The sequence below is a fragment of the Poromitra crassiceps genome, assembly GCF_964638095.1.
Source record: "Poromitra crassiceps genome assembly, chromosome: 2".
NCBI lineage: Eukaryota > Metazoa > Chordata > Actinopteri > Beryciformes > Melamphaidae > Poromitra > Poromitra crassiceps.
In genome coordinates, this window is record NC_139624.1 from 5,612,084 (window position 1) to 5,631,019 (window position 18,936).

The 18,936-nt window shown below is 42.5% G+C and overlaps 1 protein-coding gene across 1 annotated transcript in view; it reads left to right on the top strand.

Annotated features, from left to right (window-relative positions):
• Window positions 1–18,936, top strand: part of LOC310798110 (ribonuclease inhibitor-like) — a gene marked incomplete at both ends in the record, with an annotated part of 39,153 nt that overhangs the window by 3,304 nt on the left and 16,913 nt on the right. Inside the window, 4 exons of the mRNA XM_083660603.1 lie at window positions 542–721; window positions 3,399–3,433; window positions 3,683–3,783; window positions 3,871–3,926. Of these exons, the coding sequence (XP_083516729.1) occupies window positions 542–721; window positions 3,399–3,433; window positions 3,683–3,783; window positions 3,871–3,926 (372 nt within the window). The remainder of the gene's footprint in view (window positions 1–541; window positions 722–3,398; window positions 3,434–3,682; window positions 3,784–3,870; window positions 3,927–18,936) is intronic.

Consider the following 18,936-nt stretch of genomic DNA (forward strand, 5'->3'; position numbering starts at 1 on the left):
TCTGGGTCGTGCCCTTTGGTTAAAAAAGTAAAAATAAATAAAACTGGTAAATAGAAATGTGTTTGGCACGGTGAATTGACGGCCCTGAAACTCTGACTACAGGGACACCAACATGTTTTTGCAAGTAGGCTACAATGTCCAAGTTTAGCTCTGTGTGTTGAGCTGAGTGATGCCACTCTTTCAAGTGGAAGTTTGTTCCACCAGCCACAAATTTACATTCTCATCTTTTTTTATTTGTTTCTGCTGATGTATTTTATAGTGAAGAAAAGCCTCCACTCACTAACTCACTCTTCAGTCTCTGCTTGTTTATTGAAGCAGCAGCATGTTGTCATTCATATTAATGAGTGCTGCTTTGTCCTTATGTCTCTTTGAACCTGCAGCAGCCTGTTGGCTTCAGCTGCTTTCAGTTGACTTCACCATTTTAGAAACATGTATATTTAATACCTCCACCGCTCTGAGTGGATTATGAAACATGGTTTCAACCAGGTTTTCTATACAGGAATGTTTTATTTTATATCTACATGTTTTATTCTTTATTCAGATTGGAGCGCTGCGACTTGTCAGAGAGCAGCTTTGCTTCTCTGGCCTCAGCTCTGAAGTCCAACCCCTCCTCCCATCTGAGAGAGCTGAACCTGAGTGACAACAAGAAGCTGGAGGAGTCAGCAGTGAAGCACCTGTGTGATCTTCTGGAGAGTCGACACTGCAGCCTGGAGACTCTGAGGTCAGACAGAATTTTTTAATGATGTGCTGACATGAATATTATAAGAATATTGTGGTGCCACTTAATTTGCGGACTTCTATATAGAGTAATTTCATCTGAAATCAGCCTTAGGACTCATATTGCCTATTGTTTTCACACATTTCTGGTCTCTTCAAATGAATGAAGATGAACTTTGGTGATGATATTCTCCATTGACAAGACACAGGGCTCCACATGGCTCCAAAATGGCCTCCATCATCTATGGAGGACAAACTTTGATGTCAGAGTTTTGGAGGCAATGAAGGAATTTAAAATATGATAATTAATGTGTTAATTACACAGAATGTTCAGAGCACATAATATTAAACATAATGTGTTGCAGTGGAACAAGCTATTAGCCTTTGGTTCTTCTCAATGTCAGTTCTTTGGTCAAATCAGATGAGGTGTGTGACTTAGGGGTGGGCGATATGACGATCTTAGATCGTTCACGATCAGAATGGCTCCACGATCTGCCTTTCCAGACAGATCGTTAGAATCGCGCTACACGCAGTGCACATTCTATCAGTTGCATTTCTATGTGTGAAAGACGCTTCCCAAGTTTTCCTCCCCTCCCCCTTTTCACTTTGCAAAGTGCAGCAGCATGACAACACGAAGTGGAGGGATAGTTGGTTTGACACACACACACACACACACACACACACACACACACACACACTTAACCAGGGCTTGCCTTAACACAAAGGACCTCCCGTCATCCCAGGTGTATCATCATAGCGTTAATTAATTTGGGGACGGAGCCGGACGATAGCCTAAACACACGCTCTGCTCGTTACAATGAACAGCGTTAAAAGTGACATGCCACACACACACACGCACACTAAACAGACATGCGGGCACTGGCAGAGAGACAAACAGGCAGATAGAGTGGAACTCGAGCAAAAAGTGTCTGAATCTCGGCTGCTCTTTTTGATAGTTTGAGTTTCATTTGCTTCAGTCGGACTTGGCAGTTATTTTAAATGCGAGGACGCATATTTGCTCCTAATCTGCCCTCATCCTGCTGCCTCGTATTCTCAGGAGAGCGCGTTTCTGCTCCACCTTATTTTCTTCCCCCCCGCCTCTCTCTCACTGCTTAAAGCTCAACGCTGTGTGTGTGTGTGTGTGTGTGTGTGTGTGTGTGTGTTGATCCGCATGTCTCTGCTCTGTCCCCATGCTCTGTTGGTCTCTCTCTCTCTCCATTAAATTAGCAAATTGACAAATGACAATCACGCAACTCAATCGCAGATAGCCAATATATTCGTCCCTTCGCCCAAACCTACTGTATAAATAACAGTGAACCAAGACATAGATGGATGGATAGATAGATAGATAGATAGATAGATAGATAGATAGATAGATAGATAGATAGATAGATAGATAGTGTTTGCATGCTTGTGAACATTATTTTTTAGCACATGAATTATTGGAAACTTAGCGTAAATGAATGACATGAAAATATTTATAAAACAAATTGTATTTTAAATTTCCATGAGTTTTCTAGGTTTCTCATGGCCGTACGAACCCTGGAATTTGTTTGGTTGTACTTGTACTGTTCAGTAACTTGCAAAATAGTCTTAAAAACCAATATGAAAAGGAATCGTAATAAGATCGTGGATCGTGATCCTGCCTGAAAAAAATTGTGATATGATATTTTTGCCATATCGCCCACCCCTAGTGTGACTATACGAGATAGATATTAGAAGGTTTTCATAGAACACCAACGCTTCTACAGGCAGGAAAACTGACTGGAGGAGCCTTTAATCCTCAACCACATCAATGACTACTTTTCTCACTGATGGTGGTGGAGGGCGCTGTTGCCTCACAGCAAGAAGATGCTAGGTTCATTTCACCAGCCACCGTGTGTGTGTGTGTGTGTGTGTGTGTGTGTGTGTGTGTGTGTGTGTGTGTGTGTGTGACACGTTTATTTGTTTCTGCTGATTTATTTTATAGTGAAGAAAAGCCTCCACTCACTAACTCACTCTTCAGTCTCTGCTTGTTTATTGAAGCAGCAGCATGTTGTCATTCATATGAATGAGTGCTTGTTTGTCCTTGTTATGTCTTTTTGAACCTGGCAGCCTGTTGGCTTCAGCTGCTTTCTACAGGTTTTCTACACAGGAATGTTTTATTTATATCTATCTAAAAGTGTATAGATGACTTACAACACATTTGCATATGTTAACATAACATGTATTAATCATCTACAAATGTGTATATATGTTTTGTAAATGGTTAGTTCATCATTACCTAAAGGCTTATAAATGACTTATGACTGAACGTTATTATAAAGTGTTACCAAGGATTTTTTCGAGATGTCTATGGAGAAAATGAATGGGGAACTTACTTCCGGGGCGCAAAACGTCACGAAAAGTCACGTGACTATCGAGCTCTACAGGGTAGAGACCACAGTGACACTCCCCCTGTATAAATAAGGGTAAAAGGTAAAAAAAAGAAACAAAATCCTGCTATTCTGCTTCTTTCAATATGACCTGAATACAGCAGAAAACTAGCAGCCAGACTGAGAAGCTGAGGAATCTGTTTGATGTTTAATGTTTGATATGAGTGGGATTGTGGGAGTCCTTCATACGGAATGTTATTAAATGTCCATGGTTCCATCATCAAAGATAATCTGCTGATCTGACTTATTCTCTGTTTATTCCTCCAGTGTGCGGGAACATGGAGATCCGTCATCGAAGCCAGGTGTGAGGAAGTGTATTTAGTTTGATTCATGAAAACAAAGCAACACACATTCTACTATTGAGATGCAAAGTCCATCTACAGCACAGTATGTGAAATCCATGATTTCAGATCCTACTGTGAATCAGGATGATGGCTGATATCATGCGTGCCAAGCTGCTAAGAAATGGACTGTCAATAAATCAACAAACAGAACAGGTGTATTAGATGAGAAGCTGCTGCTGCTATATTGTGTCTTGTTCTCTCCATCAGATGCCTGTGAACTCACACTGGACCCAAACACAGCACACAGAAACCTCCTTGGCGGATCCTCTCTAACCCTGACCAATGTACTTGAATTGAACAGGGATATTGTGAGTATTTTTGCTAGCTTTATAGCACACTACTGCAAGTTTGTATCTAAAACAACCAACTAATATTTTTACCTGTCTGTTTTCTAGGCCCAAACTAACTTCATGCCAGAACTGTTAACCGAATCACCGAACACTTCATACAGGTAATTATAATAAAATCATTCCATTTTTGGAAGAAATTCTGTCAAGGCGTTCTTGAGATATCACGTTAACAAGCTTGAAAATGGCCTTCATGAGGTCACAGTGACCTTAACCTTTGTCCTTTGACCAGCAAAATCGAATTAGTTCATCCTTGAGTCCAAGTCGACGTTTGAGCCAAAGTGGAAGAAATTCCATCAAGCCGTTCCTGAGATATCGTGTTAACGAACTTGGGAATGGTGTTCGTGAGGTCACAGTGACCTTGAACTTTGGCGTTTGACCATCGGCGTCGTTAGCCCTGGGCTTCCGGTGCTACAGCCCCGGATGTTTTTTCCCTAGCCCCGGAGGTTATGAAATATCCCAATTCATTTTTGTTTGACTGCCTCCCTGCAACAGCCTCTCAGTCAAGTGATAGCAGCGAAACACCCCTCTTTCCCCCGTCGAGTTGGTTTTTCCCATGATGATGCATCATGGAAGAAACCAACTCAGTCAGAGCGCTAGCAACGACGAACCCCCCCTCTTTCCCCACGGAGTTGGTGAACTGCGTGAAAGTGAAAGTAGAAAGTGGCTGCTGGTCAGAGAGGTTTCTTAATGTTACAGAGTGGAATTTAAGTGATATTCTGTTGATCCAGTTGCTGGGGTTTTTTGTTTCTAAGCTGCTGTGCGTCCAAGGAACCAGTGAGTGTTTAATATTTGTTGTTGTTTGTGTGGAATGATGTTTATATTGCGTTCTACATGCAGTGGATTCGTCCGCCATGTGGCTCCTTGAATTGCAGTGCCCGTTCGCTGTTCACTGGTAGTGTCTTGATTTAACAGTTATTGATGTTTCTTTATATTATGCGAGTGCCAATTGTTTTAGCTGTATGTAATTGACTGTGCTGGGAAAATGTGTTTATTGGGGAGAAGGATTATGTCATTTCTACGTGCTGGGAAATATTCTCAGCTGATGGCATGATGCCTTATTGTTTATTATTTACACATTGATGTTTTATTTGTAGAACTAAATAACATAAGATAATTTCATAGTTGTAGCTACTGTGATGCTGTACATGTTGGTGCATGTCATTTGTTTGAATAATTTCATAGTGATATGAGATCTCCACACAATGAGCTCGTGTGGAGAGGAGAAGGTGAGGAGAGGAGGTGGTGAGGAACATCGATAAATTCATGTAATGTGTGTGTTCTATTGTATTATTTGACATACTTAGTTTTGTGCAAAAATCCATTTCTACCTGTATGCATAGGCGATTGTACGTTGGTGCACTGGCTGCACGTGCAACCCCTAGTGGCCAGATGATTTTTTATTTTATCTTGACATAAAAGGGCCGGCTCACTCTACAGGCGAAGCAGCCTCCTGCCTGGGGCCGCGCTGCATACAGGGTTTGACATGGTTGTTTGTCCCACTCTAGGGGAGAGCAGAGCAAGAAACTAACCATTCTACACTAAAACGGATATTAGTGTGAGGGGTATATATACCACTCTCATAACATGTGTGTATCACTTAGGGTGTGGTGTCATAGTCTATTTTTTTAAGTCCTGATGTTGGTTTAGTAGCAAAAGTAAACACAAGTTAATAGCAGCATTCACTATAGACTCTAAAGTGTGTGTCCGATTAGCAGGGATAAATTCACAAGTGTAAGCTGTTGGCACTGTGATCTTCTTAGAGGAGAATAGCCCTCTTACTTGTAGGTCTTGGAGTCTTTTACAGGGTACAATTGTCCTTTTTGACGACATTGTAGATAGTTTCAGCTTCACTTGTTCTGTGTTTGTATCTAGAACATCTGCCACTTCCTCAAGAATGAATGAAGAGTCACTTTGTGAATCTAGCAGAGCGTAGACAAGAACTTCCTTGCTTGAATCTCTTGACGTTGACACATAGAAAGGTATTATTGCTGAAGTCTGGGTACTGTTGCCATCTTGCACAACTCTATTGGATGTGGCTTCCTTGGTGACATCTCGTAGTTGTGTTGACTGTGGCTTTCCTTCCTTACTGTTACGTAATTCCTTAGATCTTCTCTCTGTGGTTCTTGCTCTTGCTTTGAGCGATCTTCTTGTAGGCATGTGGGATGACGTTTTGAGCAGGTGTCACAGACCATCCGGTTACTGCAGCTCTTGGATTGATGGCCAGGACTCAAGCAGCCGAAGCACAGTCTCTCACTCTGAATGAATTTGACTCTTTCAGCGACTGTTCTTTCAATGAATATATGACATTTGTGTAAGCTGTGTCCTATTTTCTTACAAAACACGCATGTGACTATGTTCCTTTCACTGGTGTTAGTTGTGAAGATCTTGGCACCTAGAGTGTGGTTCTTGGTGGCTACTATGTTTTGGTTCTTGACCTTTGCTCTATCATGTTCACTTTGCCGTACCGCATGAAAAGATGTTATAGGGTTGCACGCAATACTAGCTTCCATTGATAGGAATGTCACAAAATAACTGAAGCTTGGGAACGTTCTGTGTTGCAGTTGGTATTGTGTGGCCTGTCGATTCCAACCAGTAATTAACCAGTCGGGTAGTTTGGCAGCAAGCTTTTCGTTCTCGATTCCATCATTAAGAACATTTAGACTTTCATTGTGAGCCATGGCAGATTCGCAACTGCGTAAAAAGTCCACAAACTTTCTTTGCTCAGCACTCTCCTTTGAGGCTAATTTTGGCCAGGCATGAAGTTTGTCTCGGAAGGCCTTAGCGATTACAAAAGGCTCGCCATATCGTTCATTGAGCAGGTCCCATGCTGCGTAGTATGAATCTTCTGAATCAGTCAGAAAATATCCTTCTAAGGCCTCTTTAGCTGCTCCTCCAACATATTTCTGAAGGAAAAAGATTTTTACTGTAGTTGGAATATTTTTCCAATGATTAAACTTGAGTGGATCCCCACTAAAGATTGTAGGCTCTGGAATGGGTAGCCTATTTGCTGATATAGACTCAGCCAAAACTTTCACAAGCTCGCCTGTGTCATCTTGAATCATATTTCTTGGAGCCACATCTCTTAGTGGTTGTGTGTGCTGATACACAGTGTTCACCTGTTTACTTGCTTGCACAACTGTAGGCACTTCATATTTCTGTGGTTTAAGTCCTTGGTTCAAGATTCAAGATTTTTTATTGTCACTCCATGGTACAAGTATCACGTGTGAAATTCTTGTGCTGTGGACTCCATTTACAACATAGTACAAATATAACAGGGCATATGAGTGCAAAAACAACAAGAGACACAACAACAATAAGGCAGTATAGTGATAAGACAAGTCAGAGACAGTGGCATATTCACTGCACATAGGTGCACATGTCGTGTGCATACTTTAGACGTGCTTAAACATTTTAAATTCGACGTATTTGACATACAGGTGCAAATAGCATGTACCTTATTAAACATACAATTAAACATTAGACATACGTAATGGTAGCAGCTACAGTACGGTACATTACGGCTACTACACTATTTGTGTATGTTAAGGAGTCTCGTGGCCTGCGGGAAGAAACTGTTCCTCAAGCGATTTGTGCGTGCTTTTGGAACCCTGTATCTCCTCCCTGAGGGTAACAGGGAGAACAGGCTGTTGTGGGGGTGGTTTGTGTCTTTGATGATCTTCAGGGACCTCCTGAGGCACCGCTGTTTATACAGTTCATGCAGTTCTGGCAACTCACATCCTGTTACGTGCTGGGCCGCGCGTCTCACTCTCCGGTCTGAATAGAACTCATTTTCATCATAGACTTGAAGTTTTGCTCTGGCTGCATTCAACCTTTTCATCTCCTCCAAACGCTCAAGCTCTCTTTTCAAGTGTTCTACAGACCTTTTCCTTGCAGCATTTTCTTCTTGCTGTTTCTTTACAAGAGCAGCCTCTTGTTTCTCCTTTTCTATCCTACGTTCAGTCTCTTCCTTTTCGGCTTGTAAACGGCGAGTTAATGAAGCTGCTCTGCAACCATCTGCTTATCCTCAGCTTCAAGTCTTTGCAGCTTCTCTTGTTGGCAGTCTTGCTGAGCCATAATCTGCAATACAGCTTGCGTAGCTGCATACTCGGCGGCAGATTCTTGTCTTTTGATTGAGGATGTATGAGAGCGAATGGAATTAACCTTAGCTGGAGTTGAACTACTAGAGATTGAAGATGGGAATACAGAGTTAGCATCAGGCCAAATCAACTCCTCATTTGTTCCTTGAATTTGAGACTGAGCATTCTGTACAACAATACTGGTGACTGATGTGCACTTGTCCAGCGGAAGTTGCGGCGCATGTCATGAGCAGGGCTGTCAACACTTCAGTATTCATCATAAATAGTATTCAGTTCAGCTAATTCCCTTTGAATAGTGCCGATGTGCTCTTGTAGGATGTTACTGGGATCCTGTTTTACTACTGATTTTTTAGCCACCTTAGTTAGAGCCTTCCAGCGTTCATAAATACTGTCAAAACGAAGTAGTAGCCCTTTTGTTTTTTCTTCATGAAGTGCCTTTCCTTTTTCTGTTAATACGTGGGGTCTTTCACTTCTACGAAGCTGTTCAGGCTGTACTGGTGGGTCTACAATGATAGACTCATCTGTTTGTTCTGGCTCTTGTTCTTCTATGGCAGCTAGTTCTTGTTCTTGTGACATTTTAAATGATTTGGAAATGACCTGTAGCCTACAGCATATAATTAACTTGTCTCACGTAATAAGAAACATTTTCACAAAAATACTCAAGTGAATAGGCTAACTAAATTAGATCACTGTCAAAGAAATCAACCCTAATTATAAAGGCTTGGAAATGTTAGTCAATTACAGTAGGCAAAGTGTCCTTAATGCAACATTTCAACTTGCATAGAAATAGTTGACCATGAATAGAAAACGTCCCTTTGAATGTCAACTTACTTAAATGTACACAAATATTTCTTTATTCTCCAAAGTAAACAAATGCCTTTCTTCAAATAAATAATATAGTCACTATAAAACCAAGTAGACTACAAAAACAATTAGCCCTTATATCTTGTGAAACAGCTGTTTTTGTTATAGGCTACACACAGTCCCTTGTAGTTTTTCAATCCTTGTGTCACCTTCAGAACACAAACTTTAGTGCCTGGCTTATGGACGTTTCATGAGAAAACTGATGAACTTAACTGATGTCCTTAACAGCAGGCTTATCTGTATGTCCCGTCTTGATGAGCTGCCTGTCGGCACCTCCTTGTCGGGCACGCAGAATGGGGAAAGTCTCAGCAGGTCTGAGTTCGACGGTGGATTTGGGGATGGTGGAGAGCAGCTCAATAAATCCATCTGTAACAGAAGAACCGTGGTCTCTTACTGCAGGGAGTGATAGTCGAACTCACTGGCTGCACACAACTGAGAGGGAATGAGTTGTGAGAATGGCTTGACCAAAGAATGAAAGAATAAACTTCAAAAACATAAATCTTCCAAAAACCTCTTCTTAAACTTAAAATATCTTCTTCTTCTTCCTTCTTTCTTTAATTTATTATCTTAAACTTAACAGAGCTACTTTCTTCTGACCACATGGCTGATGGCTGCCGGATGCTTCTAGATGAGTGTCACAGTCAAAAGTGTCCCCCTAACAACACGGAACATAAACTCCTTCCTATCTAACATTACAAACAAATCAATATTCATGAAAATAAATTACATACATACATGTAACATTTCAAGTAATGACATAAATAACAAAATAATATGTATGGCAGTTAAACTCAGAGTGCACCAGATTAATGCATTTTACTTTAAAATTTACAAAATGTCTTTGTCTAGGGGGTGCACAGCCCCCCCCGTCTAGATACCCCCCAGTCGGAGTCCTATTACCTTCTTGGTGGTGCAACCCCTGTTTGGAAAGCCTAGAATCGCCTATGCCTGTATGTAACAGTGAAACTATATAAATATAATAATTCTTCTACATTCTCTAATTGTGTTAACTTCTTGTAAGTGAAATAGGCTAATGCTGACATTTATCAATTCATGAATTTGCTAAGTGGACTCCCACCAGAACCCTATCAAGGACCTCACTTTGAGACCCACTAATCGTGTTCTTCTTCATCTCAAATGACTCACAACATGGGCATTTACGGATTGGAAAAACCAAAAAATTACTTTCCCTGTTTAGGAAGCGAAGGGGGTGATGGCCGGGAGACTGTGTACAGCTAAAAATCACTGCATAACAGATGAATACCACAGTACCACAGGGATGACGTACATTTTGTAGACCAGCTCGCCATAGACAATGGGAATTTTGTATGGGGATTTCGATTAAAGTCGAGCTGAAATGAGATTCTGGGGGTCTGTGATTCTTTATCATGACGTATTCCAACTGAAACAGGGTAGAGAGGTGGTGACATAGCATGTGGAGGAGTTTGATTTGACCGTTGGAAAGTAAGCGTGTCTGCGATTAGGAACTGGAGTTGGCGTTGGCCATTCCTGGTGCTTGAATGCTGCGTAGAGCATGTTCTGACCCAAATAAGAGTGGGATACATAATAATGCGATGATCTGTGCCTCAGGAGAGCACTCCGCACTGGACACCGCAAAGAATGTATTTTACAGGACAAATCTGAAACCTACCGGTCACGTTTCAATAAGAGCCTATGTACAAACACAATATAATATAATAAATACAGCCCCGTGGAGTGTGTACTCGCTGGCTGCACAGCGCGAGCTCCCAGGGCAGAGGACCAGGTGGCAGCTGCCTCCGCGCGGACAGCCGTTTCCAAGCCTAGGAGTGCTGGCTGCCCGCCTTGAAGTGTGCGTCGAGCCGTGGTACTGTAAATAGCGATATTCCTGGAATGGGAGTTTAACAAGCCAGTTACATGTCATTTGTACTCTACATTAAATTAAGACATTACCGTTCGTTTTATTTTGTATTTTACATACTTATTGGCATTATTGGCATATTAACATTTGTGGGCTAGAACAGGGGTCACTAATAGGCGGACCGCGGTCTGAATCCAGACCGAGACGCCATCCTATGCGTGCCCAGACCTATAAGCTGTTATTATATTGAGATTTTTCTTCAATGTTGCAGTGTTTTGTATTTTTAAATGGCGCAGCTTTTCTGGCTATTCTAGCATTTACGGTACTGGTTTGGAGTCCCACGTGACGCTACTCGGCCAATGAAATGTACATTCCAGCCATTCCAAGATTCCTCCGTGCGGGTCTGCTCTGCTTGTCACAGCTGTGTCAGTGAGCAGCGATACACACACACGGTGGAGAAATAGGTGAGAAGAAGTATGGCGTGCTCTAAAAAGTGGACACAGAACCGAGTTTTTAATGAAGAATGGACAGATTTGTACATGTTTATCCTCCCCACGGGCAGTTCAAAGCCTGTCTGTCTGATCTGCTGCGAGACTGTGGCACTTATTAAAAGTGGCAATGTGAAAAGAAGAGCTTTGTGGAAAAATAAATCAAATACCCATGTCTGCATCTTCAGCTACAAAGAAAACAGAAATATTAAGCCAGGATGTGCTAGCACAGCTGGATGAAGCAGTTCATAAGACACCATGCATAAGCTGAGCTGTAGATGAGTCAACTGATGTGTCTGACAATGCCCAGCTGTTAATTTATGTAAGGTTCTTCAACAAGGAGAAAAAAGAGTTCTGTGAAGACCTGTTAGGTGTGACATCCCTTCAGACCAGTACAAGAGGAGAGGACATCTACCTGGCCATAAAGGAGATGTTAACCAAGAGGGGAATAGAGCCAAAACAAGTGATTTCCATTACCACAGATGGAGCCCCTGCCATGGTAGGGAGAGAGAAAGGAGCTGTGGCAAGAATGAAAGAGGACAATCCTGAGCTCATCTCTTATCATTGCATCATTCATCAATCAGTCCTGTGCTCCAGCCTGTCAGATGAGTATGCTGAGGTGATGAACACAATGATGAGAATGATTAACTTTCTTAGGGCATCCTCTTCTCACCAGCATCGCCTGCTCAGGGAATTCCTCAGAGAAGTTGGAGCAGATGCTGATTATATTCTGCTCCACAATATCCAATCCAATCCAACTTTATTTATAAAGCGCTTTAAAACAACCAGAGGAGGACCAAAGTGCTGTACAGGGTACTGAAGAGCAATCAGCTAAAAACAATAAATCAATTAAATCAGATCAAATCAATAAAATGATAAAATGAATAAAAAGAATAAAATAAGTAAAATGAATAAAATAAATAAAATGAAATAAAATGAATCAAATTACTAAAATGAATAAAATGAATAAAATGAATAAAATGAATAAAACATAATAAAAGACATTGCGTAAAATATATAAAATCAAAATTAATAAAAAGCATAAAAATAAAAGCAACTCATGGGTCACAAAATCAGCATCCTACATGGTAGCGATAATGTAAGATAGCTGTAATAATAATAGATGTAATAATGTAAGATAGCTCAGCAAAGGCAAGGTGTTGGAGCGCTTTTGGTCCATCCGACAGGAAATCACAGCTGAAGAGCCAGAAGGCCACATCATTTTCTCTCTTTTTGGAAGATGAGAAGAAGATGGATATGGTAGCTTTTTTGGTTGAATGAACTGAATTTAAAGCTACAGGGCAAGGACAATTCAGTTTGTGACCTGATGACAGAGGTCAACTCCTTTCAGAGGAAACTTGAGGTGTTCAAGGAAGACCTGCAGGGAGACTGTGCACACTTCACAACAGTGCAGAAACAGGTCCACGGAGAGAGAGATGTTTCTCATTTTGTTGACTTTGTTGACAAGCTGATTGTAAACTTCAGCAAGCGTTTCGACAGCTTCAGCCTTGGACAGCAGCTCACCCTGTTCATTAAGAACCCATTCCTCATCAAGATGTCAGGGGTTCTCAAAGGAAGTCACACAGCACTTGAAGTGGGCAAATGCTGGGCCTCTCCAGATGCAACTGATCGATCTCCAGGCAGACGTGGCCTTGAAAGAGCATTTTGGAGGAACTGACCATGCCACTTTCTGGCTCAAACTGGTCTCAGAGACAGCTTTCCCAGGCCTGAGGAAAGTAGCACTGTACATCTTAACCATGTTTGGCTCCACATACAGTTGTGAGACAGCTTTCTCCACTATGAACATCATCAAAACCAAATATGGTTCCAGGCTCACCAATGAGCACCTCCACATGTGTATGAGAATGGCCCTGACACCATTCCAGCCCAGATTTAAAATCCTGGCAGGACAAGCAAGAGCTCACTTCTCTCTCTCAAGAGAAAGAATGAGAGGTGCGTGTGTGTGTGTGTGTGTGTGTGTGTGTGTGTGTGTGTCTGTCTGTCTGTCTGTCTCTGTCTCTGTGTAGGTGCTTTCACACCGGCCTTGAAAGCCGCAAAATGCACGGAAAATAGGATCCGCGCCTCCGATGTGAAAGTTTTGAACGCGCGTTGGTGGGTAATTGTTGTACGCCTTTTGTCCCCCAAGCCGACCTAGTCACAGCGCCGGGTTAGCAGGTAACCCGCCTCCACTTGAAAGTGTAGGAGCAGCAAGCCGGAACAGTGCGAATGCTCAGCTCATTCATAAAAAAATTACAGGGGAAATCACCTCATGCAGCAAGAAAGACACTAACTGGGTTTCCATCCAAATGTATCGCATAATTCAAGCGAATTTGTGAAAATCCGCAAAATAAAATGCGAATTTATGCATGTTTCCATTCAGTTTTGCTTAGCGAGTTTTGGGAGTCGGCAGGTTGAGCAGTAGGTGGCGCTTCTCGGAAAAGTGGAGGGGGAAATGCAAAAGACACCCAAAGAAGAAGGGGGCGCGATGGGATGACGTCATAAGAGCGACATGATACTGTAGCCGAGCGTTAGGCTGCGCTTAGACTTGGATATAAAAAGCAATAAACGGAGCAACTCCCACTTGAACACTCTCACCATGAGACGCCAGCTTTATTATTCTTCCCGTTCTCTCATCCTCGTACCAAAGAGCGTGGAAGGAAAAGTTCTTTGCTCGTACTCTTCCAGCCTCAAGTTCCCCACAACAACCACCACACACTTCCGTTTCCGGCCTTCAACATAAAAGCTTACAGTGCTGCCTAGAACGTAAACATAAATGATATCGCATAGCACCTTCATAAAAATAGCTTACAATACTAACAACAACTAGTCTACGACAAGACGGAGAGAGTGTTTGCAAACATCGTGGCTTTTGGGAGGACTCTCATAACGGCATTATCAACGTTAGCAATTTACATCAACATCCTGATGCAGAGACACGAAAGAAGGCATGCAATGATGAGAATAATGTGGGAAGAAGCTGGGGCTGGAGGACCACGTCGCCGCCGTCCGCGTGTCTGGGAACGTAAACGCAGTAAGTTTTGGGAAGTTGTCGTCCAGCACCATTTCACACGGTACGTCATCGTTAATTCGCAAAATCTGTTTCCATTGCAAAAGTTTGCATCTTCCTAGTGTCGATACGCTGATAAATCCACCCCCTCCAAGCGTAAAAACTTTTATGCGATATTTCGACCTTTATTCGAATTTCTGGTGTTTCCATTCAAGTTTATATTCGCATTTTGGGTAAATGCGAATATCCAGAGGTGGATGGAAACCCAGTTACTGAAAGTAAAAAAAGTAGCCTATAGCCTACAATCATGCGCCAGGAGGAATGCTCCGTGCCTGTAAGTAGGTTAGGCTTTATGCTCAAACGATGTTGACATTAGTAGCCTAGGTAAAATTAACGGATATAATAATACGCTTCAGAAGACTATAGCTGTCTGTGGCGAGTTGGTCTGAGGATATTCCCTCTGGAAACCAGCTCCAGAACTGCAATCTGTCTAGCTAGCCACTTGTGCATTCCCTTAAAAAAAACTACTAACGTTATAGTAGTCATGTGCATTTATAGCCTATACTATTCCCCCGACGAACGTTATGCAGACTGCAGCTGTTTGATATGTGGGCGTCGTCTTTCAGAACGGCCCCTAATTAGGCTACTTGATGGGAATCATTTGCTTTACAACAAACTGGAACCAAAAGATAAGAATTAGCCATGTAGCCTACCTAATAGGCTACATGATGGTGCGTCTGTGATGCATAAAGTCGATCAGATGAATATTGAAAGCCTTGTTACCATGCTGCATGTGGACAACACTTTCGTGTTTTATCAGCTTGATCCTTAACAACCGCAGCTGCACCTCGTTGGCTGGCGTACATCAGCGATGTTTGGTTGTTGAATTAATTTGTTCATCATACAGTAGCCTAGGCTACACTAACCTATGAAAATATTCATTTGGGCGAGGAGCTGGGTGGAAATGCCTCCGCTCGCCTTTCAATCCGGGACGGGTGGATGTCACTTGAAAGCACACCCCAGGACGGGAATGTGGCGGTGCTGCTTGGCTGTGTGTGAAAGCAATTTCTGTGGCGAGGCTGCCAGTTTTGCGGGCCTTTTGAACTGCAATTTTGCGCGATCTGTGTGTGAAAACGGCTTATGTCTGTGGCTGGCTGGTCTCCCTCCCTCCCAGTACAACTACTGTCCCCAGGCTGCAAAAGTATGACTTCTTAGTCAGCTAGTCATTTATTCTCAGAACAGAAGTAAGCTGTTCAATTGTTCAAATAAATATGTTGAGATTGTTTTGGTTGAGATAAGACTGCAAAAACCAGAAAAAGGGAAACTCAAGCTGCTACTTTTTTTTCATTTTTCTTAAGCACTTTATTTTAAGATGCACATTTTCAAAAGCTTTCTGCTATGTGTTTTAAATGCAGCCCTTATTTTACTTGAAACTAAGAATTATTTATTATTTTGAGTATTTTAAAATCCCTCCAGTTAAATGTGAAAAATGAGTTGTTTGAGTATCACAGTGTCCCTGAACACAAAGTTTGCTGTTTAATACAGCATCATCATCATCTTCATCATCATCATCATCATCATCAGTATATAAAAGTGAGCTAGGGTTTCTCTGTCCCACTAATGACATCAGTGATGTCATACATCCCCACACACACACACACACACACACACACACACACACACACACACACAAGGCTATAGTTCAGTGATGATGTCACTGAAGATGTCATCAATGATGTCATCAGTGATGATGCCATCAGTGATTTCATACATAGGCATTGTGACATCATTGTGACATCACTGATGATGTCATCAGTGACACACATACACACACACGAGAGCGAGAGGGGGAGAGAGACTGAGAGAGGGAGAGGAGAGGGGGAGAGACTGATGAAGAGAAAGAGGGAGACATTGCGCATCCGCCTTAGGGCAGGGGAGGCCACGCAACAGCCGAGCTGCGTATGCGAGCTGCAGGGCGGGTGAGCCCGTCCAGCGGGCGAGCCTAGGAAGTGAGCGTGTAGCTCGCGAGATGCCTATCATATAAAAGGGAGAAAGTGGGCTAAACCTTTGTCCCACTGGATGATGTCATAGGCATTGTGACATCACTGAAGATGTCATAGGCATTGTGGCATCATCAGTGATGTCATAAGAGCAATTGTATGTCATCAGTGAGTGATGTAATCAGTGACGCGAAGTTGTGCAATTGTGCCCGGCACATGCCAATAGAGCAGGCGAGGCCACGCAGCTCTTATTGTATCTGTACAATAATGATCTATGGCTGTCTCATTTTAAGGGATAGATAACATGTATTTTGTCTTGTGACCAGACCAAGGTTGTATTGTCTCTTATGAAAGATCAAGGTTGAGCTTGTGTAGCTAATGGAAATGTCCTGGGCTAAATGGAACTTCTGTGAGCAGTGGAAACTTACTGATGGCTTAAGGTGGGGGGCTGATGTTTGACTATATCATGAGGAGAGATGCCTTTGCTTGTGGTTCACTCATGACTGACTGGTTCACTCGGGAGTGAGACCCTCTGTGCGCACAGTGGAAGGGGAATAAAATGGCCCTCCTTATATTCATTTTAAAACGAGCAACTCATTATTGAAGAATCAACAAAGCATTTTAGACATTTTATAATTACACCAGCTGCGGGCGAGGCTGAAGTTGAGCAATTGTGCACTGAGTGACGTCACTCGAGCACTCCAAGATGTGATCAGTGATGGTCACTCGAGCAATTGTGATGTCATCAGTGATGTGAAGTTGGGCAATGTGCCAATAGAGCAGGCAGGCAAGGAAGTGCAGGAGGTGAACTGCAGGGCACGTGAGGTCGCGCAGTGCCCGAGCCTAACCAAAATCCCCATACAAAAATCCCACCCTGCTTCAGCTACGAACCGGCTGCAAAAACATTATGAATGGTGGTGAACGGCAAGAGACGATATATAAAGACACTATGAAACTCACATTGCACATTTTCTATTACAGTGAACAGTCATAGTAATAGTATTATGCAATATGCTCTACAGTGGGCAGTTATGGAAAAATGCAAGAGCGCTGTAGTAATTGTGTCAATATAATGTTGTTGTTTCAAAGTTCTCACCAAACCTACCTCTTGTGTGTTTTTGGTATAAGTTATGTTGTGTTAATGTCACTGCTGTAATGGCAGAATATCTCTCCGGGGAAGTAACCCCCCCCCCCCCCCCCCCCCCTCAGGGCTTAAAATTCACTTTGCAAACTGGGGGGGGGGGGGGGGGGGGGGTTTATAGACTTTATTTTTATTTTTATAACAGATACGATACTGAATAATAATTTCACATTTTTGTTTTTACTTAACCTGTAGTTTATGCACACCTGGGGTATTATAATATGAGTGTTTTAGTAAAGTGTATCACTCAATACAAAAAATAAAGGCTTTAATACAACCGGAAGCCTATCGCTACGTTCACACAGTGCCTTGCCTCAACCCACGCCTACAGACCTTGAGCTGCGCGTGAACCTATCACACTGCACGCCTATTCCACGTTCACCTGAGCCGAGTCACAAGCGCCTCTCCTCTCTCCAGTGTTTTTTTTGGTCACGTGTGGTCCCGAATTATCATGGGTAGGTAAAATAAATTGGATATATTTAATGTGCTATTGATGCTGGATATGTATGGGTGACTGCTGTCATAGAGAACTGGATGCTGTTGTACTAAGTGGATTCACTTTTCATTGTCCATTTTGCTTCTTCGGTCGCTATTCTCTCTCCTGAAGATTTGTTTACCGACGGGGAGAAAGCCCCATGTGATAGCCACCCGTCAATCACTCTCTCTCTCTCTCTCTCTGCTCAACATTGTTGTAGTAACACCATTTTATTTTGAAATTCAGTTGACTTTGTCATTTCTCATGGATATTGTCGCGTTTTTCCTTCATGGCTTGACAGAAGAAGTCTGCCTTCACGCGCCTAGTCGGCTTGAAAATAGAACTCACGCCTAAATGATAAAATCGGCGCAGGTTAGGCAAGGCGTGGGTACACGCAAGGTTCACACTGAGGCGCCCTGTGTACACAGCCTCGTGACTAGAAAGGACGCCTATTTAAAAGCGTGGGTAAAGGCAAGGCATAGGCAAGGCTTGGGTGCCCTGTGTGAACGTAGCCTATGGCTGCTGCTTAGTCTCCAGATAAAACACAATGACAAAAGACATAGTAATTATTAGTCTTATTCAGGGATGCAAAGTCATGGATAGTTAAAAAGGTGACAGATACCAGGGCAGACACAAAATCATTCACTTAAGTGCCCTATTTTGGGATGAAAAAGGTGACTCACTGTTATCTAAAGGTGACTCGTTTGCATCCCTGCTTATTCTTATTCTTATTCGCTTCAGGTTATATTATTTTAGTACGGCCATTTTCTCTTTTCAAATGAGGCAGGCAGCATTCCCTTTGAACTCGACAAAAAAATAATCACTCTCCCACTTCTCCTGAAACTGTCTGTGCTCGTCATCAACCTTTCTTTTGCCTTTTGACAGCGACATGTTCACTTCTCAACAAAAGACAACATTTTAGCGTGCAAATGTTTTTCTTTCCACTTTGTTTTTCACTCGGGTGAACCAAATCACCAGGCCGCTGGCCTGGAATGTGAAGCTGTGTTGCCAGATACTGCTGACGGTTTCCAGGACAAAGAGTTCAAAACCTGCCAAAATGCACACAAAACTGCCCAAGGAACTGCACATATATGGAAATTTATCTGGCAACCCTGGTGTGAAGTGTGTCCACACGCCTCGGGAGCGCGCTCTGTCCCAGCAAGCAAAATTACGTCATGATAACGTTGTGATGACGTGTT